The sequence below is a fragment of the Tamandua tetradactyla genome, chromosome X (genome assembly GCF_023851605.1).
Source record: "Tamandua tetradactyla isolate mTamTet1 chromosome X, mTamTet1.pri, whole genome shotgun sequence".
Taxonomy (NCBI): Eukaryota; Metazoa; Chordata; class Mammalia; order Pilosa; family Myrmecophagidae; genus Tamandua; species Tamandua tetradactyla.
In genome coordinates this window covers 64,005,898-64,032,289 of record NC_135353.1, presented here as the reverse complement: position 1 = coordinate 64,032,289, position 26,392 = coordinate 64,005,898, and the positions used below count along the sequence as shown (strand labels likewise).

At 44.9% G+C, this 26,392-nt stretch overlaps 1 protein-coding gene across 1 annotated transcript in view; it reads left to right on the top strand.

The window, feature by feature from the left end:
* The window catches only part of FRMPD3 (FERM and PDZ domain containing 3), an 89,415-nt gene extending 69,721 nt beyond the window's left edge, over window positions 1-19,694 (top strand). The window contains exons 13-15 of the mRNA XM_077146580.1: window positions 647-791; window positions 13,325-14,146; window positions 15,793-19,694. Of these exons, the coding sequence (XP_077002695.1) occupies window positions 647-791; window positions 13,325-14,146; window positions 15,793-18,869 (4,044 nt within the window). The 3' untranslated portion in view covers window positions 18,870-19,694. The remainder of the gene's footprint in view (window positions 1-646; window positions 792-13,324; window positions 14,147-15,792) is intronic.
* Window positions 19,695-26,392: the final 6,698 nt, after the last annotated feature.

Sequence of the window (26,392 nt, the reverse complement as noted above, 5' to 3'; positions counted from 1 at the left end):
TTTGGTCTAATAAATTTGGAAAACTTGGAATACTAAAGCCTGCCTTGAAGTTTTACAGTGCACATTAATATATTAAAGGGTGTAAGAATTCCTATAGTAAAAATATCTGCATGGCTTTGTTTAACCCAGTGTTTCACAAACGTATTTGACCAAGGAAGTCTTCTTTTAAGGAGTACCAATTAACATCTCCAGGACACTTTGGGCAATAGAGGAATGCAGGGAAAGCATGAAGATCTGAGTAGGGCTGTATACCAGAAAGACTTAGGCCCAAGAGGCACAATTAGGACTCGATTCCATGGGCTGTCCTCTATGTCCAGGTTGCTGTTCTGGGTATTGGTATCTCCCAGCTGGCCTGAGCCCTGACAAACACAGGTACGGCCACACAGCAATCATAAGATGTTACATAATCTTAGTCTCTTTCAGTAAACATAGTTCAAAAGTTGATGTAATTTTATAGCTGGCTAAAATTTTACTATAAATAAATTCCCAAATCAGAAGAAATTATTTGTCAGGTCACATGCCTCAATTTTTGGTTCAGGAAATATGATTCTTATAACAACACAGGTCATCTTTTCTTTGCTACTATTAGAAATGCACCAGTCTCCCTCCTTCCTGTGTCCTCATGTTCTTCCCATCTCTTCCCAAGCCTCTGGTGCTGTTGATGGAGTGGCCAGAAGCCACCAACTTTGCCTGTCTGATTGCGGGGTACTGCCGCCTCCTGCTGGATTCCAGGAAGATGGTCTTCTCCAGGCCTGCCAGCCAGCCTCTTCCACCTCCAATGATCAAGGCAGGTAGGGCTCAGCTTCAGTTTTTGGTGTGCCAGAAGCCCTTTGGTCCCTGGGGAGATGGAGGGAGGAGCTCTGCTGTCTTAGTTCTCACCCTATTCCAACAGTGCCTGACTCTGTATACTGAGTATACAGTGGAAAGGACAGTGGGCCTTCAGATGTGCCTGTTCCACAAAGGATGGCTGTGACAAGACATTGTGATTGAGTCAGTGAATGAATCTGAGATAAAGATAGCAAACAAGCCATAAATACGGCCAATTGAATTAATTGCATTGGCTCTAAGGCAAGGCTTTAGAAGTAAAGTGATCTAGGGATGATTCATGGGTGTTCTTGATTAGATGAAGTGGGTTTGAAAATAAAGTTAAAACCTTTATTTTTTTCATCATAGGGGGATTGACAGAGCTGCCTGAAATAAGAGGCCATGGAAGGCTGGGGTAGGAAAGACTGTGCAGGCCCAGAGTACAGTCCAGCAGGAGACTTGGAGATAGGAGGGGACGATCACAAAGAACAAGCTCAAGCACAGCCCCTAAACAGAAGGCTTCCCAGTTAGGCAACTCCATGCATCCACCTCTCGGAGCATTCCTGGTGATGGCATAAACAGGGGCCTTGGGAAAAATCAGCACAGTCCAGGCACTGCTGCCCAGAACTGAAGCAGGAGGAGAAGGAGGTGAGCAGGTACTCAAAATATTAGATCTAAGGCTCATGTGTATACAATAAGTACCCCCCCAATACCAGCACTCAAACATCATAGGTGAAGCTGATACTTGGCATCCAGTAGCTGCCCTCCTCACATGCAGTATTTCTCAGTCCACTTGCTCTTGCTGTCTGACTATTTCTCCTCCCTTCAAGACTGTCTTGGTACTTAGAGATGAGATCACATCTCATCTAGAGAGTAGAAACACACTCCTGATCGATGACCCAGCCCCCAGAGGGCTGGTTTCCACCCCCACCCCCAGAATTGTCTCACCTCATTGTTCTCATTACAAACATCTGAATGGCATGCCCATGTTTACTCTCCTAACATTTACAGGAATGAAAAGTGAATCCACCTATGTTTTGGGAAGGCCAGGCAGATCCAAGGCAAGTGAAGGAGGTTACCCGTAGAGAAGCAGCTGAACTGACTTAGAATAGGAAGGGATGGGGGTGGGGGGGTGAGATGCTTCGGGTTTCCAGGTGAGTGGCTCTGAAGTAGGAAGCCATACTGTCAAACCCAAGAAGGGCCAAATGATGGAGAAGCCAACATTAGCATTATTGGCATCACCTGTGACTAGTCCTCCTCTCTCTAATCATATCCAGGTTAATTATACCTCTTACTGAGCAGGCTAGAGAGGGAGAAAAAGAAAAAAGCGGGAGGAAGATCTTGGAGCCCAGCCAAGCACCAAATGTGGACATGAGGGTTGTTGGGGGGTGGGGTGAGTGGGTACACTTTAAGAAGGCACCAGGGGTGACTCTGTAGTCCCACCCTTCCTGACAGAGTTCCTCTCATCCCATCTCTGAACACATCCCATTTTTCTTCCCTGTTGCTTTTCCACAGAAAAATCTATTTGGATTCTCTTGGAGGTGTTACTGGCTAGAAATGAGGTTTCTGTAAATTCCAGGCTTGACTTTAGACACTGCTGCCTCATTCCTGAGAGACCCTTGGACCTGCAGAATGATGGGGACTTAGGCTGCCACCAACATAAGGCTTCTTTGTCTATGCAGGAGCCAGATGGACCACTTGAGTGTCTCTGCCATTTTGTACTGTTTCTCCTTGGTGTGTGAACAGTCAGCTCAGGGGCAGAAGGCAATAGAAAGCCTCTGCTGTTCCCTTCTCCGTCTCTCTGGCTAGAAAGAGAAGAACTTGAGCTTGGCTTCACCTCCCTGGGACTTGGTTAATGGCCACTATATGTCCCATATATGGCTTATCCATTTTCATATAATTAAAACCCAATACCCAATCACATGCCCTGAGGACTAAAGCTAAACTAAACACGACAGACTTTTTTTTTTTTTGGATGATTCAAAAAGAACATGAAGTTCTCACAAGACCACTGGGTCATCAATATAACTTGTAAGCATCATTGTATTGTAGAATCTAGCAGGACCAAGTAATAAAATACTGATTGAGCCAATGTCACATTGACTGTATGTTTACATATTTTTTTAAAACTGCACATATTTTCGAACATAACATTGGATAATCTTCTTTGCAAGCATTAAAAAAAAATAGTAAATCTTCTGAGTGACTGAGTTCAGAGGAAGAGACTAGGGCATCTCCCTTGGGGAAAGCTGATGAGCAATTTACAACAGATTTGCCATCTGGGAGGCTCACTGTTCCCGTCATCAACCAACCGCACCTGGTTTCACTGCCATTTCTAACCTTTCTGCCTGGAGGAAATGTGGGCTTCTCCCAGCACATTTTCTCTTCTATATAGCCCCATGCTGCTCCTCTGATCTGGAAGTCACCATACCAAGTGGTGGACTGTGTATCACCTGGCCTTAACAGCCTCGTGGTAGGAGATGTTTCCACCTTGCTGGGAGTGAGGCCATCTTTAGACTTACAGCCCTTAGGTGACTCCTAAGAGGAGTCACCACCTGCCTATTGGCCATGCCTTTAAGAGCCACCCTTGATGGAAGCTTTTTACTAGGCTGGCTACCCCCATTGTTCCACTCTCTTATATGTAGATAGCACCTGGTGGATAATGCCTTGAGAGTGAGGGATCTCCTGAACTGATAGTTTATACTCCTGACTCAGTACTCCCCTAGAGTACTTCTTCCCTAAGGCCCAGAGGCCTGGTTGGAGGGTTATTAAATACTATTCCTTCAGCCAATCCAGAGTTCCCTAGATATAGCCACCAAGGCCTGAATTGAGTCCATGCAATCTAATTACATTGAATCTGTATTTACAGGGGTGACATGGTCTATGGAAAACAATGAGAACTTGGGATCTAAAATCAGAGTGACTTGAGTGCCAGTCCCTGCTCTTTCATATCTTAGCTGTGTGATCATGAGCAAATTCCAAAAACTCTGAGTCTCAGTTTTCTCATCTGCAAAATGAAGATAATAATATTACCTACCTCATGAGATATTTGGCAGGATTATGCGAGATAAACCATATAAAGTCCTTTCACAGTACATGGCACATATTAGCTCTTTTTAAAGGCACTATGCTTTTTTAAAAAATATTTTTATTGTAAACAAAAAACATACAAACATTCTATGCATGGTGTACAATGAATGGCTCACAATATCATCACATAGTTGTGTATTCAACACCATGATCATTTGTTTTGAATATTTGCATCTCTCCAGCAAAAGAAAGAAAAAAGAAAAAACTCATACATACCATACCCCTCACCCCTCACTCTCATTGACCACTAGTATTTCCATCTACTCAATTTATTTTAACCTTTGTTCCCCCTATTATTCATTTACTTTTAATCCATAAGTTTTATTCATCTGTCCATACCATATATAACAGGAGCATCAGACACAAGGTTTTCACAATCACACAGTCACATTGCAAAAGCTATGTCATTATACAATCATCTTCAAGAAACATGGCTACTGGAACATAGCTCTACAGTTTCAAGTACTTCCCTCTAGCTACTCCAATATACCATAAACTAAAAAGGGGATATCTATATAACCATAAGAATAACCTCCAGAATAACCTCTTGACTCTGAAATCTCTCAGCCACTGACACTTTATTTTGTCTCAATTCTCTCTTCCCTCTTTTGGTCAAGAAGTTTTTCTCAATCCCTTGATGTTGGGTCCCAGCTCATCCCAGGAGTTCTGTCCCACGTTGCCAGGGAGGTTTATACCCCTGGGAGTCATGTCCTACATAGAGAGGGGAGGGCAGTGAGTTCATCTGCCCTGGCTGCTTAGAGAGAGGCCCCATCTGAGCAACAAAAGAGGTTTTCTAGAGGTGACTCTTAGGCATAATTTTAAGTAGGCTTAGCCTATCCTTTGCAGGGATAAGTTTCATAGAGGCATACCACAAGATCGAGGGCTCAGCTTATTGATTTGGTTGTCCCCACTGCTTGTGAGAATATCAGGAATTCTCTAGATTGGGAAGTTTAATATTTCCTCCTTTGTCCCCATTCCCCCAAGGGGACTTTGCAGGTACTTCTTTATTCACTGTTCAAATAACTCTGGGATTTATTGGGCATCACACTATCCTGGACAAACCTACAAAATCTCCTGCCCTATTCAAGGTTCCATGTACTTATTGTATTCAATTAAACTGCCATACAAGTCAAATTAGGAAATGCACTAGTCAAAATATAAATTCTGCATCAAATAAACATTTCTTGCTTTAGTCTCACACAGAAATGAAGTTTTAAAATATGAATGACCACCTATTTTCAACACCCTGTAATACTGATATTTCTTTGTTTGTCCTCATGCAAAAACATTTTTAAATTTGTACATTTAGTCACTATCATTGTACATTCTAGGTATTTCTAAATTATACCATCTCAGTCTTTGTTGTCTATCTTTCCTTCTGGTATCATACATGCCCCAAGCCCTTCTCCATCATTCTCACATTTAGCTTCTTTCAGTGTACTTACATTATTGTGCTATAATCTGGTAGTATTGTGTTATCCATTTCTGAATTTTTACAATCAATCCTGTTGCACAATTGGTATCCCTTCAGCACCAATTAAATCTCTATCCAATTTCTATCTCCTGATAACCTGTGTTCTTAACTGAAATTCTCCAAGTTCATTCATTAATGTTAGTTCACATCAGTGAGACCATACAGAATTTGTCCTTTTGTTTCTGGCTAATTTCACTCAGCATAATGTCGTCAAGGTCCATCCATGTTTTTACATGCTTCCTGACTTTATTCTGTCTTACAGCTGCATAATATTCCATCATGTTTATATACCACCGCTTGTTTAGCCACTCATCTGTTAGTGGACATTTGGGCTGTTTCCATCTTGGCAATTGTAAATAATGCTGCGATAAACATTGGTGTGCAAATGTCTCTTTGTGTCCTTGCCCTCATGTCCTCTGAGTAGGAAGCAGTACCATTGGTATTGCCGGGTCATATGGCAATTCTATACTTAGCTTCCTGAGGAACTTCCAAACTGCTTTCCACAGCAGTTGTACCATTTTACTTTTCCATCAACAGTGGATAAGTAGCACTATGCTTTTTTAATAAACAACTTTATTTAGATATAATTTCCAAACCATAAAATTCAGCCATTTAAAGTGTACAATTAAATGTTTTTGAGCATATTTAGTACATTCATGGGATTGTGTGACCATCACCACAATCTAATTTTGGAACATTTTGCCCCTCCTAAAAGATACCCTCATACCTTTTAGCAGTTACTTCTCATCCACCCAGTCACCACCCAACTCTAAGCAACCACTGATACACTTTCTGTCTCTTTAGATTTGCCTGTTCTATACATTTTGTGTAAGTTGAATCAAACAATATATGCTCTCTGTAAGCGGCTTTTTGCACTTAGCATAATGCTTTCAAGGTTCATCCATGTTGCAGCATATATCAGTGCTTCATTTCCTTTATTGCTGAATAATATTCCACTGTCTGGAAAGACCACACTTTATTTATCCATTTATCAGTTGATAGACATTTAGATTTTTCCACCTTTTTTATATGATAAAAGATGTTGTTATAAACATTTGTGTACAAGTTTTTGCTTAGATGTATGCTTTCATTTCTCCTGGGTATACCTAAGAGTGGACTCGCTGGATAAAATGGTATTTCCGTTTAACTTCTTGAGGAACTGCCAGGCTGTTTAAAAAAAAACTATCATTTTACATTCCCACCAGCCATGTAGGAAAGTGGTAATTTTCCCACATCCTAGGTAACACTTGTTATTGTTTCTCTTGTATTAGAGCAATCCTAGTGGGTGTGAAGTGGTATTTCATTGTGATTTTGATTTGCATTCTCCTGATGGCTAATGATGTTGAGTACCTTTTCATGTGCCTATTGACCATTTAGATATTTTCCTTGGTGAAATGTTTCAAAGCCTTTGCCCATTTTTAAATTGGTTATTTGTCTTTTTATTATTGACTTATAAGAGTTCTTTATATATTATGGACACTAGACCTGTATCCAACAGCTGATTTGAAAGTTTTTTTCTCCAGTTCTGTGGTTTATCATTCCACTTTCTTGATAGTGTCCTTTGATGCACAAAAGCTTTAACTTTGATTAAGTCTAACTGATCTATTTTTTCTTCTGTTGCTTGTGTTTTTGGTGTCACATCTCATAATCCATTACTATATCCAAGATCATGAAGATTTTCCCGTTTCCTTCTATAAGAGCTTCATAGTTTTAGCTCTTACTTTTAGGTCTTTGATCTATTTTAAGTCCTTTTTTAATTGGTTTAGGGAAAGGGTCCAAATCCATCCTTTTGCATGTGACTCCAGTTGAATCAGCACCATTTGTTGAAGAGACTATTCTTTCTCCATTGACTGGTCTTGGCACTATTGTTGAAAATCAATTAACCATTGATGTATAGGTTTACTTCTGGGCTCTTAATTCTAGTATATTGATCTATATGACTAGCCTTTTGCCAACGCCATGCTGTCTTGATTACCACAGCTCTGTAGTAAGTTTTACAATTGGGAAGTGCGGGTCTCAACTTTGTTCTTCTTTTTCAAGATTATTTTGGGTCCCTTGAATTTCCATATGAATTGTAAATTCAGCATGTCAAATCTGCAAAGAAGCCAAGTGGGATTTTGATAGGGATTACATTGAATCTATAGATCAATTTGGGGATATTGACATCTTAGCAATATTAAATCTTCTAATCCATGAATGTGGGATATCTTTCCATTTATTTAGGTCTTTTTTCATTTCTTTTTTAAAACTTTTTTATTGTATAATATAACATTTATACAAAGCAAAGAAAAAAAAAAAGCAATAGTTTTCAAAGCACCCTTCAACAAGTAGTTACAGGACAGATCCCAGAGTTCATCATGGGCTACCATACCATCCTCTCAGGTTTCTCCTTCTAGATGCTCCAGAATATAGGAGGCTAGAAGGGTTAAATTTTTTTTATCACCACAATTCACTTTTTTTCTGTCTTTTTTGTGAAAAATAACATATATATACAAAAAAGCAATAAATGTCAAAGCACAGCACCACAATTCATTGTAGAACATATTTCAGAGTTTGGTATGGGTTACAACGTCACAATTTTAGATTTTTACTTCTAGCTGCTCTAAGATACTGGAGACAAAAAGAAATATCAATTTAATGATTCAGCAATCATATTCATTTATTAAAACCTACCTTCTCTGTATAACTGCACCGTCATCTCTCATCTTTCTGTCCCTCTCTTTAGGGATATTTGGGGTATACCCATTCTAACTTTTTCACATTGGAAGGGGCTGTCAATAATATGGGGTAGGGAAATGGAACTAGGTGACGTTCTGGAGAGGCTGGCCTCTCTGCATTTCGTGACTTATCTGGTCCATGGACCCATCTGGAGCTACAACCTCCAGATGGGTAACTTCCTGGAAAGTTACTCTACAGCATGGAACCTTTGTAGAATCTTATATAATGCCCTAGATGTTATTTAAGATTGGCAGAAATAATTTTGGTTGGGGTTTGGCAAGTTATGATAGGTAGCAGTCTAACTGAAGCTTATGTAAGAGTGACCTCCAGAGTAGCCTCTCAACTCTATTAGAACTGCCTCAGCCACTGATACTTTATTAGTTACACTTCTCTTCCACCTTTTGGTCAGGTTGGGGCAGATCCCACAGTGCCAGGGCTGGACTCATCCCTGGGAGTTATCTCCCACACCAACAGGGAGATTTTTACTCCTGGATGTTATGTCCCACGTAGGGCTCTTTCATTTCTTTTTAAAATGTTTTGTAGTTTTCAGAGTACACATATTACACTTATTTTGTTAAATTTATTCCTAAGTATTTTATTCATTTTGATTCTACTATAAATAACATTGGTTTTCCTAACTTCATTTTAAGATTGTTCATTGCTAGTATATAAAGAAGTAATTGATTTTTGTATATTGATCTTTTATCCTGAAACCTTACTAAACTCATTTATTGGTTCTAATAGTTTTCTTTGAGATCTTATATATATAAGATCATATCATCTACAAATAGAGATAGTTTTACTTCTTCCTTTTCAATCTGCCTGCCTTTCATTTAATTTTTTTTTCCTTTCATTTAATTTTATTGCTTAATTGCCCTTGTTAGAATTTCCAGTACAGTGTTAAATAGAAGTGGTGAGAATGGACATCCTTGATTTTTTTCCCTCAGATCAGGCAGAGCTTTCAGTCTTTCCCCATCAAGTATGATGTTACCTGTAGGTTTTTCATAGATGCCCTTTATCAGGTTGACAAAATGCCCTTTTATTCCTAGTTTGTTGAATGTTTTATCGTGAAAATGTTAGACTTTGTCAAATGTTTTTTCTGCATCTGTTGAGATGTTTGTGTGGTTTTTGACCTTTATTCTATTAATATGGTAAATTACATTAATGATTTTTTTTTTGTATATTGGCCCAACCTTGCATTCCTGGGATAAATCCCACTTGCTCATCAAGTATAATTTTTTTTATGTTGCTAAATTCAGTTTCCTCATATTTTGTTGAGGAATTTTGTGTCAATATTTATGTTTAGTCTGCAAAAGCTGCCAGAATGCAATATACCAGAGATGGATTGGCTTTTAATAAAAGGGGATTTATTTAGTTAACATATAGTTCTTCAGAGGAAAGGCAGCTAACTTTCAACCGAGGTTCTTTCTTATGCGGGAAGGCACAGGGTGATCTCTGCTGGCTTTCTCTCCAGGCTTCTGGGTTCCAACAACTTTCCCTGGGGTCATTTCTTTTTGCATCTCCTAAGGCCTGGGCTGAGCTGCGAGTGCTGAGATGAGGTATGCTGAGCTGCTTGGGCTGTGCTGTGTTGAGCTCTCTCATTTAAGCTTCCAGCTAATTAAATCAAACATCATTCATTGCAGCAGGCACGCCTCTTAGCTGGCTGCAGATGTAATCAGCAACAGATGAGGTTCACGTACCATTGGCTTATGTCCACAGCAGCAAAACTAGGCATCTTCACCTGGCCAAGTTGACACCTGAATCTAACTACCACAATTTATATGGGGCTTTGATCTGTAGTTTTCTTGTGATATCTCGGCCTCATTTTGGTATCAGGGTAATACCCCATAGAATGAGTTGGGAAGTGTTCCTTCCTCTTTTATTTTTTGGAAGAGTTTGTGAAAGATTGGTATCAATTCTTTTTTAAATGTTTGGTAAAATGCACCAATGAAGCCATCTGGGCCTAGGCTTTTTCCTTGTGAGAAGATTTTTAATTACCAATTTTCTTACCTGCTATTGGCCTATTCAGAGTTTCTATTTCTTCTTGAGTCAATTTTGGCAGTTTGTCTCTTTCTAGGAATTTGTACATTTCATCTCAGTTTTCTAATTTGTTGGTGCAAACTTATTCATATTCCCTTTAATCCTTTCCATATCTGTAGTGTCAGGAGTGATGTCCCCTCATTCATTCTTGATTTTGGTAATTGGAGTGCTCTCTTTTTTTGCTGAGTGAAGCTAAAGATTTGCCAGTTTTGTTTATCTTTAAAAAGAACAAACTTTTAGTTTCGTTCATTTTCTCTATTGTTTTTCTAGCCTCTGTACTTGACTCCTTTTTTCTTTCTTCTAGCTTTGAGGTCATTTTTCTCTTCTTTTTCTAATTTCTTATTGTGGAAGTTTAGGTTATTAATTTTGAAATCTTTCTTCTTTGTTAATATAGGCGCCTACAGCTATATATTTTCCTGTGAGCACTACTTTAGCTGCATCCTATAAGTTCTGGTATGTTGGCTATTCATTTTCATTCATCTCAAATTCTTTTCTGATTTGTTTTGTGATTTCTTCTTTGGCCTATTGGTTACTAAGGAGTCTGTTGTTTAATTTTCACATAATTGTGAATTTCCCAAATTTATGTCTGTCATTGATTTATTTTATTTAATTGCGATCAGAAAACATACTTTTTATGATTATTTAAAACATATTTTTCTCTATTAGAGAAGTTGTGGTTTTACAGAACAATGCTTAAAATACAGGAGTCCCATACCCTACCCCACCACTAACACCTTGCATTGGTATAGAACATTTGTTACAATTAATGATAGCACATTCTTATAATTGTACTATTACTAAAGTCCATGGTTTGACTTAGGGTTCACTGTTTCTATAGTATAGTTCCATGGATTTTTTAAAAAATACCATTACCATATATACAATTTAACATTTCCCCTTTTAATGATATTCAGCTATATATTTCAGTGCTGTTATTTGCATTCACGATATTGTGCTTTCACCACCATGTATTACCGAAACATTTCCATCATTCCAGATAGGAACCTTGTACATTTTAAGCATTAATTTCCCATTCCCTATCCCTACCCCATCTCCTGATAAACTATATTCTAGCTCCTGACTCTATGAGTTTGCTTATTCAAATTGTTTCAAATCAGCGAGATCAAACAATAGTTGTCCTTTTGTGTCTGACTTCTTACACTCAACATGATGTCGTTCAGGTTCATCCATGTTGTCACATGTATCAGGACTTCATTCCTTTTTACGCTGAATAACATTCGATTATATGCATATACCATATGTTGTTTATCCATTCATTGGTTCATGGACACTTGGGTTGCTTTCTTCTTTTGGCAATTGTGAATAATGCTGCCATGAACATCTGTGTGCAATATCTGTTTGAGTCCCTGTTTTCATTTCTTTTGTGTATGTACCTAGTAGTGGAATTGATGGGTCATATGGTAGTTCTATACTTAGCTTTCTGAGGAACTGCAAAAGTGTCTTCCACAGTGGCTGCACCATTTTACATTGTCACCAGCGAGGAATGTGTGTCCCTATTTCTCTGCATCCTCTCAAACACAATATGATTTTATTCCTTTTAAATTTATTGAGATGTGTTTTCTGGTCTAGCATATAATCTATCCTGGTGAATGTTCTATGCACACTTGAGAAGAATGTATATTCTGCTAATGTTGGGCTGAGTATTCTACAGATTTGTTAGGTCTGGTTGGTTTATAGTCTTCTTCAATTCTTCTTGATCTGATCTTCTGTTTAGTTATTCTATCCATTATTGAACATAGGGTATTGATGTCTTTAACTGTTATTGTTGAATTGTCTATTTATCTCTTCATTTCTGTCCAGTTTTGCTTCATGTAATTTGGGGCTCTGTTTTTAGATACCAGTGCTGTGCTTTTATGAATGTTCCTAGTGAAAAGCAACACTGACATTTTTTTTTCAATGCTGACATATTGATGCTACCAAACTGGAATTTGAAAGACACTTTGAAGTTTTGTTTTCAACTTCTTTACTTCCATGCAGAACTATAGGATAATGGTTTAAAACAAGCTTTGAAGTCACTTAGACCTGGGTTCAGATCCACATTCCACCCTGAAGGCCTATATGAACTTGGGTAATTCACATGACCATCTGAATCAGTTTCTTCCTTTGTAAAATGGGGATAATGATAGTATCTACCTGAATGGGCTGTTAAGAGGATTAAATGGGATTGAATGTAATGATCTTAGCTTAAGTGAGTGCTTGTTTGCCATTTGTCTGTCTTCCTACTAATAGCAAAGTTAATCAGCATTGTCTAAGTATATTCTCACAGATAACAAGGGGAGGCGCTCCAAAAACAGAGTAAGAGAGAGAAATGATTCTGAATTAAACCATTTGCTGTGGATACTTCTCAGATGTACACACTTATCATCATTTAGAGTTGTTGACTAGAATATAATGCCACAAGGATGTGTGGCAGGCAGGGCTGGCCCTGAATAAATGCAGAGAAGCTCTTGACTTTACTAATATGATTTAAGGAATTACAAGAATGCTTTTCCCATCCACCTCTCACATGTACACATCCCAGCGTGTCTCCCACACACTTTATAAATTCAGTGCCTGGAATTCTGATAGAGGTTTATTCTTTTTAGAGGCCCTCATTCTATAGCTCTCTTTGAAAGGCAGACTCTTGGGCATTGTACATAGCCTGTTTTACAGCTTCATACTAAAGCATTAGCAATTTGTCAGTTTTAGTTCATTCTGTTAGGAGAGATCCAAGATAACACAAGAGCATTGGCCATCTGGGAGTTGTAAAGGCACTGGAAAGGTGTGAGGGTAGGGGCAGGGACAGTTCTGAAGGGGACATAAAACAAATCTCACCTCTTTAAGTATGCTTACAGCTAACTTTCAGAACAGACATACCCATGCAAGAGTCCAGCTATGGCCAGATACCAAGGTGTTCCCCCCACCCCACCTGACTCCATGCATTTTTTCATTTCAGAGGTGATGGGACTTTTAGCAAGCAGCACAGGCCAGTAGATTTCTCCTCACTCTGCTTCCAGAGTCAGTGCTGACATGGGACGATCAACTGCCATTCCCCTAATCTCTAGCAACCTGGTAATAATTTCTCTTGGAACCTGCCACCCAACTGTGCTATAGATACATGGGCCAGAAATGTCAAAGGGAGTTCAACCACAGTCCTCAGCACCTGGGCTCATGTGTTGATTCTCTTTCTGGGTTTAGATTACATGCACAGCGCCCACCGCCCTGTCACTGGGGGCCACCTGGGGAAAAAGGAGAGTAGTTATGTGGGCAGCGTGGGCACCAGCCCCAGGAAATCGAACCACTGCACGCCCCCGCCTGCCGACTCTGAGCTTGTCAGCTTCTGCTACCTCCACATGCGGGAACAAAGGAAGGATCAGGCAAGCCGGACGGATGTCAACGAGAACCTAATCATCTTTGAAGAGACCAGGCCCCGGACCAAGTCTGACCCCACATCCAAAAGCTCTGGCCAAGGCTATGATGTGGTCCCTGATGACTTTGATGCAGCCAGCTTAGACCACGAGCCTTGTGCCAGCAGGGCCCGGTCCTACACCTTGGACAATTCCCTTGGGGCTGAAGCCCTGAATTTCTACTGTGACTCTTGCAAAGCCAAACTCCAGGAACAGCTGGGCCCTCACAAAGGTGGAAGGCCTGGCTCCTCTCGTGATAATATAGTAGACTTGATGTCCCTCCCACCTCCCGGGAGTGAAGAGGAAGAGGAGGAAGAAGATGAGAGCACTTCTCTGCTACCCGCCATTGCTGCCCCACCCCCTGGTTTCCAAGACAATAGTTCTGATGAGGATGACCCCAAGCGTAGAGCAGTCCAGAGCCAGGAGCAAGGACGCCACCTGTGTGGGCTCCTGTATGATGAGATTCCAGTGACACTCATTGACAGCGTGCAGACCCGGACAGTCCGAGATCATGCCCAGGAACTAGATGATGCTTTGGTGTCCACTCTGCAGGCTCTGGAAGCTCTGGCTGCTTCAGAGGATGGACCACACCCCCCACCCCCACAGACTGCAGGTAATGAATGGCCCATCCCTCCCCCCCTCTTCCCTCCCCTCCATTCTCCTGGCCAAGCAGGGCCAGCAGGTGACATTGCTTCTTCTCAAGCAGACTTCAAAGTCACCCTGGTATGTCAGGGCAGTGGATGGGCCAGAAGTAGTTCAGATAGGGTCAGAGGAGCAGCAATGCTGTGGCAGTGATTGGCAGCCTGGTTCTAGTTAGAGCTTTGGCTTTCACAATCTGTCTCTTTGGAAATGTCTTACAAATGGACCCCAGGATTGGGGCCACGACAGCTACAGAGCCAGGGCAGGATGGAGGATCAGAGAGAAATTGTGAGAGATATAGAAGACAGGCAAAGGACATCCAACATGCATATGACTGGAAGAAAACCAGACAACCAACTGACCACCTAGCAACCTGGGATCAGGGGAGTCAAGAGCCATCACTGCTCAGATCTGAGGTCTTTTTCCTGCCCAAGACCCTAGGTTCTTAGTCAGACGTGCTGAGTCCTGGCTTCTTTACTCACTTTCAGCGTGACCTTTGGCAAGACACTCACTCTCTTGGAGCCTCAATTTTGTCATCTTAAATAGGGTTTATGACAATAGTCATATCACATAGGGTTGTTGTGAGGATTAATTGCAATCATTCATGCAAAGCCCTCAAGTACTGATTAGTACAAAGTAAGAACTCATGAAGTGGTAGTGATTATTATCAATTCTTATTTGGTAGGAGAACTGTATAACATGCATGCTATTCCCAGATATATATATATATATATATATATATACACACACACACACACACGTCCATCTTGTGGCCAAACACAAATGTACCTTTGAACACACCTACATGCCTCCATACACAGACACCTTAAAAAAAGATGATAAATCACACAGCAACAGGAAAGGAATGTAGGGAGATAAGGAATATAAGGAAGCATGTGAGGTGGGGGAATGTGTGGGCAGAGACAATTAAGAGATTACTTAAAGTCAGAGGGAGCCTGGCTGACCAGTTTGGGTACTAATTCCTATCTTTTCTGTCTGTGAGGTTCCTGCCACACCATTGTGTACATGAGCAGCATCCTGGGCTTTCGACAGTCTCCTCATGTATGGCCCTCCAGGACCAGCATTTCTCTTTGCTCAGAGTCTGGTGTTCCTAGCACTTAGCTGCTTCCAGGCTCAAGGCCCACGTGGCAGCCAGAGAGAGAACAAGTTCAGCTAAATGGCCTCAAGTACAAGGATTGTAGGCAGGCCTAGCCAGATGAGGAGGGATAGAGAAGGGGCTTCTCTTTGCCAACCATCTTCAGGACAATTAAAAAATTTCCTAGCTGTTGAATCTTAAAATAGTGTTGACTAGCCTGTTGTTTTTTTGTCTGCTTTGCATGTTCATTTGCTATCAGAGAGCTCATATCATCCCTTTGCTTCTTTTATTTCTCCCATGAATTCCAACCCTTCACAACCCCTCTCACAGCTTACCACTCTTTGTCCCCTCCCCTCTACTCCCTCCACCCTCAGCCCTGCAGTCCCCCCTTAGGTGTTATTGTTTCTTCCCAGCTTTAAATACTGCTGGCTGGTCTTGGCCTCCATAAGCTCTCAATCTCTCCCTGTGTTTGGAAAAGAACTCGGTATCAGTAAGTGTAACTAGCCCTATCCCTGCTCCTCCAGGTCTGATTGTGCTGGCCACAATCACCCCTGAATCATCACTGGACTCGGGCCATGAAACCAATTCCTCGGAGCTTACAGACATGTCGGAGATGATGTCGGCCATGAAGCAGCACCAGAACACCACCTACTTCCTGGCCCAGCATCTCAACAAGGACAGCCTCCTTGCCCGCAAGGACCTGCCCTTCCGGATCCAGAGCTGTGCAGCCCAGGCTGTTCTCAAGGCCCCTTACTCTCTTGGGCGCCCGGATCCCAACCCCTCCCTCCAGCCAGTTGTCCCAGGCCAGAGTCCCGGACCCCCTGGTGCTCGGAAGAAGCTGCCCCAGCCAGAAGCCCAACCACAGGGAGAGCGAACATACACTCTGGCAGTGCACCCAGCACTGTCCCCACAGCTTAGTGAGCAGAAGAACCTGAGCCTGCTGTCCCCAGTTCCTGAGGACAGAGGGCCTGGCCACACCAGGGCAAGCCTAGAGATGTCACTGAGGGCGACCACACCGTCCCTGAGTGAAGAGCAGGTCTCTGAGCTGAGGGAGAACCTGCCCAAGGAGGTCAGGCTGAGCCCCAAACTTATCCTGGACCCAAAGGGCAGCATGACCCCAGCCATCATCTCAGCTACCCTACAGCAGGTAGTTCACAGTAAGAGTCTAGCCACCCCTGGGGGGGCTTTGGGGACCCCCCCCAGCAGCGGGGAGAGGAGGCTGGAGGTGAGCATGGGAAGGCCAGAAGTTAGCATGACAAACTGCAGTACCAATAAGAATCTTAAGTTCAAAGTAAGCCCTGGTGTACAGGAAACCTCTCAGAACTCCCAGCAGCAGCTGGGCCCAGAGGTCTTCTCCAGCCCCAGAGCAACCATTGGCAGCCGGGCTGATAGCCTGCTCCTCTCCTCACAAGAGCTTCCTGTTCAAAGTTTCCCTACCAAAAGCTATCTTTCACATGCAAGTCGAGAGTCAGTGGGCAAGCAAACTGTAGGGGAGGTGACAGACAAGGGTGGGCCAGAGGGTGTTAAGCCTACCCTGCACAAGCAGGGCATTGTCTTAAGCCAGGGGGAGAAGGGGCAGCTGGAAAACATACTCCAAAGCGGCAAGCTCGAGGAGACCAGCCTGGTCCCCCGAGCTGGTTACCCCCTAGCTCTGCAGAGCCCCAGCTGCCAACCACGAGGCCACAGTCCCAGCTGCCAGCCCCATGGCCACAGCCCCAGCTGCCAGCCACGAGGCCCCAGCCCCAGCTGCCAGCCCTGTGGCCAGAGCCCCAGCAGTCAGTCCCAAGGCCAGAGCCCCCGCTGCCAACCTCGAGGCCAAAGCCCACTGAGGCCTCAGGACACCAGCCGCCAGGTGAGCACCATGCCTTCCAGGAAGCTGGAAATGACTCTGGACAGAGCCCACTCAGCCTCTGAAGGCCCTGCAAAGCCCAAGTCTTCCCGAGGTCCTTTTCGGCTACGTAACTTATTTTCTGCCACTTTCCCAACCCGGCAGAAGAAGGAGACAGATGAGCGGCAGGCCCAGCTACAGAAGGTAAAACAGTATGAACTGGAGTTCCTAGAGGAGCTTCTGAAGCCACCAAGCCAGGGGGAGCTGCCAGGCACGGAGTACCTGCAGCCTCCAGCACCTGGCCGCTGCAGCTGCCAGCTGCGCAGCAGCCCTGTGCAGCAGGGGCCGGGCATGTCCCGTGAGCAGAGGCGCAGCTGCGATTGCAAGCGCATCAGCCGAGGGGGCCGGCCTCAGGCCGCCCAGACACCAGTGCCCAGCCTCCGGGGGAAGGAGAAGGACAGGGCCCCCCCTCCCCAGAGGCAGCCAGAAGCTGGCTTGAGCCTCAGCAGCCCCATCAATGTCCGGCGCATACGTTCTACCAGCCTGGAATCCCGAGAATGTCGATCAGACCCTGAGAGTGGGGTTTCCTGCTTGACCACGTGTACCTCGGGGGGCGAGTGTCTGGGAGCTCCCAACTACAGGAAACTGATGCGCCGCTACAGTGTCAGTGAGCTAGACCAGGGTGACAGAGCCTCGCTAACCTCCGATGTATACCCACACCCTCCCCTGGGCATGCTACCCAGGGAGGCCAAGGAGATAGAGGCAGGCCTCCCCCTTGGCTTGGGTCCCAAAAGCAAGTCTCTGGAGTCCCCAACTCTAGGAGATCCCTCCTATGTCCAGGTTGCCCCTGAAACCAAAGGCCCCAGACAGATGGCTGTGTTCTCATTACCAGAGGAGGTGTACCGAAAGCCTACCGAACTGGATGAGGACAGTGAGAGTGGTAAGTGCTGTTCCATCCGCTACTGCTTCTACTACCGCAAGTGCGACATGGCAGACGACACAAGTGACGGCAAGGATGAGCTCTCCTACTCCATCCCCATGAAGATTCTGCCTGGCATGAAGTTGGACGAGCAGGTAGTACCAGTGGTGAGCAGGACCCTGCAGGTGCTGGATGCTGCCACCTGCAGCAGCAGCAGCAGCCCTGAGGCCTCTCGTACCCAGGAGATTGACCTGAGGGTGTCCACCTTTGAGGGGAGCCTGGCCAAGATCAACGCCCTGCGGGCCCATGCCTATGGCCTGCCCGACGGCTTCCTTGCTGCCCGGCTGGACACCAATGAACTACTGACAGTCCTGAGACAGTGTGTAGCCAGCCCCGAGGCCCGTGCCCCCAAGCCCTATGTCTCCCAGATCTCTGAGTACAAGCTCGAGCTGGCTCTCAAGTTCAAGGAGCTCCGGGCCTCCTGCCGCCGTGTGGCCAATGTGGACAAGAGCCCGACTCACATGTTGGCAGCCATCACAGGCAGCTTCCAGGTGCTGAGCAGCCTCATTGAGACCTTCGTGCGACTGGTGTTCATCGTGCGCTCCGAGGCCCAGCGCCAAGAGCTGCTGGCCAAGGTAGAAGAGGTGGTGAGGAACTACACCTTCCTGCTTCGTGCAGCGGAGGAGTCCACGGCCCGGAACCTTAACCAGCAGCAGCAGCAGCAGCAGCAGCAGCAGCAGCAGCAGCAGGCGGCAACAGCTCTAGGAGCAGCCTCAGGGCACCCCCCAGGCTCCCCAGCTTCTGCGACTGTTATGAGCACATTCACCCGCTCCTTAAAAACCCTGATTAAGTAGGGCATCTGCCCAGACCTGCCCCCTCCCCAACCATGACCCCAGATTCTGAGCTTTGTGGTCCTTGCATCTTGTGAGTGTGTATGTATATGCCAGGCTGGTCAGGGCACGAGAGCCCTTCTGTCTCCAGGGAGTGAAAACTCCCTTGATTGAGGTTCTCCCTGAAGGCTTCCAGGCAGTTGCTGTCCTGGGTGTCCTCTCCCCTTCTCTGACCTCTGGGTGTCACGGTGAGGGCAAAGGCCCCTTGTCGCTACGCCCACCAGAAGAGCTAAAATTTTCTCTCTTTCTTGGGCCTGAGAGGTGATATCAGGCTCACTTCCTGCTCTGTGCTGGGGGCCAGGGGAGCTGGGCCCTGAAGCAGGCAGGCCCACAGGGCTTGAGCTCCTCCTGGCATCTGCTGCCCCACAGGGAGCAGTGGCAGTAGCAGCAGGCTGCAGCACCAAGAGGAAGAGAGAGGGCGTGCCACCCAGCTGTGTCTACCCACAGTGGGCTCTCATTTGCCTGGCAGGAGCCACCCCAGAGAAAGCAGCCACACAGAGCTGTTTGTGGCTGGCCTTGCAGGCCTGCAGCCTCTGGAGTCCTCACCCCCAGGTCCAGGAGCTCCACACCAGCCATCCCCAAAGCGCCCTGCCCCTCACTGACGAGCGGGGCAGCTCAGTCCACTAGGAAGCAAGCATCTGGGATCACCCCACTTGTTTTGGGTAAGGTACCTGGTTAAATGTCTGCCCTGGGGATACCCTCTGCAGGCCTTGGAACCACCTAGCCCAGCCTAGCCCAAAGGCTGTTGCTGCAGGCATGTGGCTCCTCTCTCAACATCTCTCTACCAGACTGTCCTTAGGAGTTTGACTTAGCTATGGATTGGGGGTGGGGGGTGGGGGGAGGGGGGGGTGGGGGTGGGGGGGTTGTTGATGATTATATCTTACACTTCTGGAAGCTAGCGTGATATGTTAATCCTGAGTATATGCTTTTGGCTGTGTATTGACTCTGTGGATTCGTCTCTCTAAGAAAAGAAGCTGAGCGCCTTACCTGGTGCAATCCTGCACCTCTCTCTCTCTCTCTCTCTCTCTCTCTCTCTCTCTCTCTCCAGAGCAATCTGGAAGGGAATTCACACTGTTTAGCGTCCTCCTTGACACACATCTATTGTTGCCACCGCCACTATCGCTGCCACCACCACCCCTCACCTCACCCATCTCAACTTCCCTGGGAGTGAAGACACGGAGTCCCTACCAATTATCCCACTGTAGGGAACACAGAAAGCCAATGTTTCTTCTATATAAATTGTTTATCGCCCACCTCTCTACATCTCCCTCTTCCCCACACACCCTGTGTCTGCCTCTCTTTCATCATTATGTGAGAGGCCCATGTGAAATCTCTCATTCTTATGTGAGTTTTATAAAGATGTACACTGTGCTTTAACCTCCCTCTCTGCCCTATCCTCCTCCCCACCCATCCTTGGTACTGCTTAGTGCAATAAAGTCCCTCTGAGTGGTGATTTCTCCTGGCAAGGATGAGGGGAGCTCCTTCTGCAGAAGCCAGCCCCCTCAACCCTATGCCCACCTTGCCCCTCATCCCACAGGACCAAGTTGTTTAATGGGCCAGAGATGCAGCCAGTGGGGAATTCTTTCCTCCATGACCATTGCTAGCCAGAGTGGTGACATGGTCTTCCTCTTCTCCCAACTTCTTGATCCTGCACATTCACCACTCAGACCCCACCTGCACCATTCCACTACCATCCTTCACCTCTCCTTCAGCCTCATGGAGAGGAAACATTTTCTAATGTCTGTATATAGTATATATACTACATAAAATATACAAATTATATATATACTTATTTATGTCTTGTTTTTCAAACAAGAATGATTAAACCTATTCATCTTATTATCCCAATTAGTCTGTGCGGTGCCTCTTTGTGCATGTCCTTGTGTCTTTGAGTTATTGGTTGGTGATGGCCCTTTGTGTATTCTCCTGGGACCTCAGCTCCTTTGTACCTGGGCCCCAGTGGGTGATGAGAGCTGAAGACACTGTTCCTCTCACTTCCCCAACACACCTGAGATCCCCTTTGCTCCTCTCAGAAGCTTCCCATTTGTCATGGGAGTTGAATAATGGCTTCTCCTTTCTCTTGACCTTATCGCCTCTGGCTCACCTGGCCACCATTGTTGGGATGTCAAAGCTGAAGGACTTTGGGGACAGACACATAATATGATCCACATCTAGGACACTAGATAGCCTGGGAGTTAAGAGCAAGATTTTGGTTACGTTTTGGAACTGGGACCTCCTCCACTGAAACTTGCCCAGTTGCCTCAGAGTGTAGCCTGATGGCCTTGTTCTTTATTGCCATTTTGCCAATGCCTCTGGCAATTTGTTGGTGGGCAGTATAAGGGTGGTGATGGATAGGATGAAGCAGCAGGACCCTAAGCAGGATAGAACTCTGGCTTTTCAGATAGTTATCTATTAGTATGAGATTATTTTCTTTTTCTTGTTTTCTTATTACTTTCTCTTAGTTACAGGTCTGCCACTAGCCTATGAGGCACATTGGGGCAAATTAGAAAAAGGCTCTCCCTCCCTATATCCTGTCCATATGATGCATTAGAAAAAGACTCACCATCTGGTTAATGATAGCCTGGTAGGCACCTGATTTGGTAATTTCAGCTTCAGCCAGCCCCCACTTGCCTCCTTGGCTGGAACACAAACTTCATAATCCCTGATTGGTCACTTCCTCCCAAAAGTTGATTGTAGAGTCTTTTTTTTTCTTAATGTCTGCAAAGGTCCTGGCTAAAGAGGCTTGGAAGCAAAGCATTCAGGAGGAGCCAGAGCCAGCATTGTCAGGCTGGTCTGATCTGTATGTTCCCTAGCACCAAATCAGAGTTCTGCTTCTGTATGTGGGAGAGAACTAGCATGACATCCCTAAGGACTGGAGCCAAACTCTTCTGGGTGCCCCTAGCCAGGGATGCTGTCCCACAACTCCAGTAGAGACTGGAAGTCAATGCCAGTGTAAAGTGAGGCCTGCTATCTCTCAAAATGACCCAACTAGACAGTCTGGTAACTTAGATCCCTGCGGCCCTCCACTTCAATGGTAGCTCCTTAAAGTCAGTAAAAAATTGTTACTCAGTTCTATACCCTGGGCACCTATCCACACCATATCTGATACATGGTAGGTCTTCAGTAAAATTTGTCGAATGAATGAATGTTGAAGGAGGTGATTCTCAAGAAAGCTATGCCAGACCTCTGTATCTCATGAAAAGCATTTTCCTCTTGGAATGAATAGTCCAGGGCAGTGCAGCTGTACGTGGCTAGGTGATCCAGCATCCTCTTTCAGAGGATGAGGAGTTGGGACCATCATCCACTGTCTCACTGACTCAGCCGAGTTTCACCAGCTGCTTTCCCAAAGCAGAAACTCTCCTGAGGTGACTCATGGTCTCCCTTCCCATGGACCTTCATTGCAGTAGCCAGGAGTCCTGGGGGAGGTCAAATTTCCACCCACATCCTCCTCACCATCTTCACCCTGAGACGGAGTCTGACGGTGTTGCTCTCAAGCTCCCCATACCAGACACGAGTTGTTTGGAGCCTGAATCTTACCTTTCTGACTTCAGCCAATTAAGGGAAAATGGGTTCATACTGTTGGCATGGGCCCAGGAAGCTGGTGGTACTGGAACAGTCACATTTATTCAAGCTGTTAATAATGGGCAGTTTAATCAGCAATGAATTGAATATAACTGCCTAGTCAGATCTTGTCCTGTCAAAGCGGCAGGGGAGGATCAGCTACTAACCATGCAAAGGGGCATACATTTATATCTTAGGATCAAATTCCTACAAACAGCCAGCAGGATGGGAGTAATAACTGCATCCCATTTCTCAGCCTACAGGCTGGAAGTCACACTGTGGGTGTGTGTCCATGGAGTGGGAGGAAATGACCTTTGATGGTTCAATCCTGGACCCTGGTGAAATGTCCTAGACTCCAAGCAGGTCTCTTTGTTCCCATGCCCTGAACCTGCTGGAAGCCACTGTTAGGTAGAAATTATGAAGGCCTGCCTTCTAACAGGTACAGAACTGCTTGTTTCATTTCAGAGTTTCTAGTGCCTCCTTCCCTCCCAAGCCCACACACCCATACACCAAGTCCTAGGGCACTGCCCACACTCCCAGCAACATGGGGACATGCTCTAGCGCCCACACTGACATTTTCAGCTATAGGTCATGGACCTGCAAGCTTAGGAATAAGCTCAGTTTTTGCTTTCCAGCTCTCTTTCCTTTGATGTCCTTCCCTCTGGGTATTTATACATCATTCTTATTTTCAAGACTTCTGCTAAAAGAAATAGGTGTCCATACCATGTTGAGAGCCTTCCACAACAGAGAAAGGCAGCTCTGTATTTTTAAATATGCAAAACCAATTGTGTATCGGCACATGCCATTTGCCAGGCACTATGCTAAGGACTTTACATGCATGATCTCATTTAACCATCCTAGCTATACTTTGAGAGAGGTCCTATTATGATCCCCATTTCTCAGATGAGGAAACTGAAGCCTGGAGAGGGTAAGTTACTAGCACAAGGTCATACCGCTGGTAAGTGGTGGAGCTAGTCAGTTTTCAAACACAGCCCATGCTTTCAACCACTACTCCACCATATCCATCCCACCCCTGCCTTTGACGCACGTCCTCTGGAAATGGAGACATGAATGCAGACGCACTCTTCAGAAGATGGTCAGTGATTATTGCTCAGGATCCAGGCAGCCTGTGCAACAGACATGGTGGGTGACTTTTTTTTGGGACATGAAGTGAGGAATACCACAAGCCCACCTGCCCCTTGACCTCTCTGCATCGGTCTGCCCTTGTGCTACATACCTCTCAGAGCCCAGGGCTGAAGTAGTATCTGTTCATGGAAATGGGTAGGTTGAATTAGTTGTGTCCAAAAAGCCAGTATCATCCTCACTCTCTCCTATCTACCCATTGTTGTGAGACTTCCTGTACTCCTCAAACTGGGGTTTGAGTCTCCCAGGGTATCTACAGTTACTATATGGCTCAAATTCCTGATGCAATTTGCATTTTTTTCTCAAAGATTTGGAGGAAAATATCATTATCATGATACATTAAATACTTTAATATAAAAACATCTGGAGAATGCAAATTTCACATGCCTTTCTACAGAACACGTGGTTTCAAAAACACTAGAAACTTGTGTCTGATCCTGGTGGTGGCAGTCCCATACCCACTTAATTGAGTTTCAGGTTCACTCTCCTCTGTACACATGATGGAAACTTCGGACATACTCAGGGTCTATCAGATAAGCTAACAGATGGCATGGGCCCCCAGGGAGGACATCTAGGACTGGTCCATTTCAGTGGACCTGGACAGAGGTGGAGCATCATGAACTTCTTCAGGGACAAGAGACCTGGAGTGACAGGGTTCCAGGGAATGATACCAGAAGGAGATGGGGGAGCAGTTTCAAAGCCTCCCTCCTCTCCCCCACTTCCCACCCCTAGAGTTGCCTATTGGACACTTCAGCAGAGGGTCAGCCCCAAGCATATACTGAGGGAATGCCAGACTCCCTGCAAGCCAGAGATTTATGCATCTGCAATGAGCAAGCAAAGCAGGGAAGCCGCGTGGGCTCTGGAGTTGAGCAGTTCACCCCAGAATCAGGCCTCAATTCTACTTTCAGCCCAGCCTCTGGCTTGCCATATGATAGAGTGCAAGTCATTTCACCTCTTTGGGCCTCTTCTCTAAAATGAAGATGACAGAGTCTTCAGCCTCCCTCTGCAGTTGTGAGGATTAACGAGGTGCTGAAAAAGCAGCTATCAAAATCCTGAGTCCTAGCTGTTAAGTACATCGAACTGCCCCATTTGCAGCTGGTCCACAGAAACTAATTAAGCTTCCATCAAGCATCTAGAAACTTGGTCTGCAGTACTTTGGGGCCCATTTCCTCTAAATATCTATTGTTCTCAGTCAAAACTGTCTTCCTGTCAATTCCCCTCAAGAGGGAACATGCAAGGCCACCTCTACCTTGGGCCTGTCTTTTGAAATTGAGAACCCCACTATCTCATTGGAGAATCCACATTCTCAGATGGACGCAGGCATAATCAAGGCTCCTCTTAACCTTGCCCAGTGTTTCTCTGACATCCTCATAGCCTCTATTCATTCTGAGCCTCTCTGAGTGTAAGAAGCAACTATAATTGAAAGAGGTCTGAACTTCTAAATTTTCCTCAACATTTAGGCTTAATTAATAGGAAAGGTTTGAAAGCCCAAATTCTTAGCTAGATTCCCAGTGTCAGCTTCGAGCTCTAACTACTCTGCTGTGTTTAATTCCCCCGTGTCCCACCCCAACCCTAGCAGTCCAGCAACCTACAACAGTGTGCCAAGGGCAGCAGAAGAAATTATTTTAAAAGACCCACAGGGTGGGGTTGGTTTTCAACCCCCAGGATCATAGCACAATCACCTAAAAGGCACAGTTGGCTCTGGCTCCCACTTTGATTTCCTTCCCCACTCCTATCTTGCCAGGACATCCTGGGCCCACTTGTGTCTCTCTGGCTTCTCAATGCCCTACAAGGTAACAACCCTCTAAGCCTCACCTCCTTTCAAAACTCTTTCTTCCTCTTCCTCTCCCCAAATAAACCTGCAGTATGGGCAAGCTGTATGTAGTTTCTTGGGAGTAAATGTAATTCCTGCTTCTTAGTGTGACATATAGGCCAAAACTGCAATGTAGCAACAGCAGGATTCTTAGCCACCAAGGACAAGAAAATTTGGGAGAAATTAAGGACAAGCATCCCTGCCTTTTTCCTAACCTGGTGTGGTGGGAACGTACAATGCCAGTTTCCACCAGGGACCTGAAAAATCCAAATAACCAAGTAGTAATGGCCAAATTTCCCCTGCTGAGCAATGGAAGGGACTTGGATTTGACTTGCAGTTTCTTCAGCCCAAAGCCCCTGTTAGCTTGGCTCTGTAATGGAACTGTAAGCCAGAGCCCTATACCAGGAGCCAGAAGACATCAGTTCCACTTGCGGCTCTTCCAAGAATAAGCTGTGTGAACTTGGGCATTCAGTTTCCCAATTTGGCTCTCTATTTCTTGCTCTATAAAATGAGTGTGTTGAACCAGATGACCTGTTAGCTTTAAAAAAAATGAACCATTTCCCTATGTTCTTTCATTAAGCATTTTTAAACCAAGGCAAGCACTTCTAGCATCACCCAAATATTCCCCAAGTCAGTAATTAAACTGGGAGAAGTCCCCAGCTCATGAAGTCAAACACCAGAACAAACCACAAAACCAACTTGGCTCTGCTTTCTTCATCTATTCGCCTTCTTCCCTTGGCCACTTCTGTCAAGTGGGGCTGACATCTTCCATCTTTTCAATTCCTAGATTATTCTAGCTCCCTGTGATACTGACCTTGTACAATAAATCCTACTTTCTCAAGGTAATTCACAGGAACCCTAGCAGAGTGAAACAACCTGAAGGGTTCAGTCACATCTTACCCGAGGTAAAACAAGCATACTTTGCTATAGAAGATAAACCTTCTAGAACATGATCTACATAGATAAATCC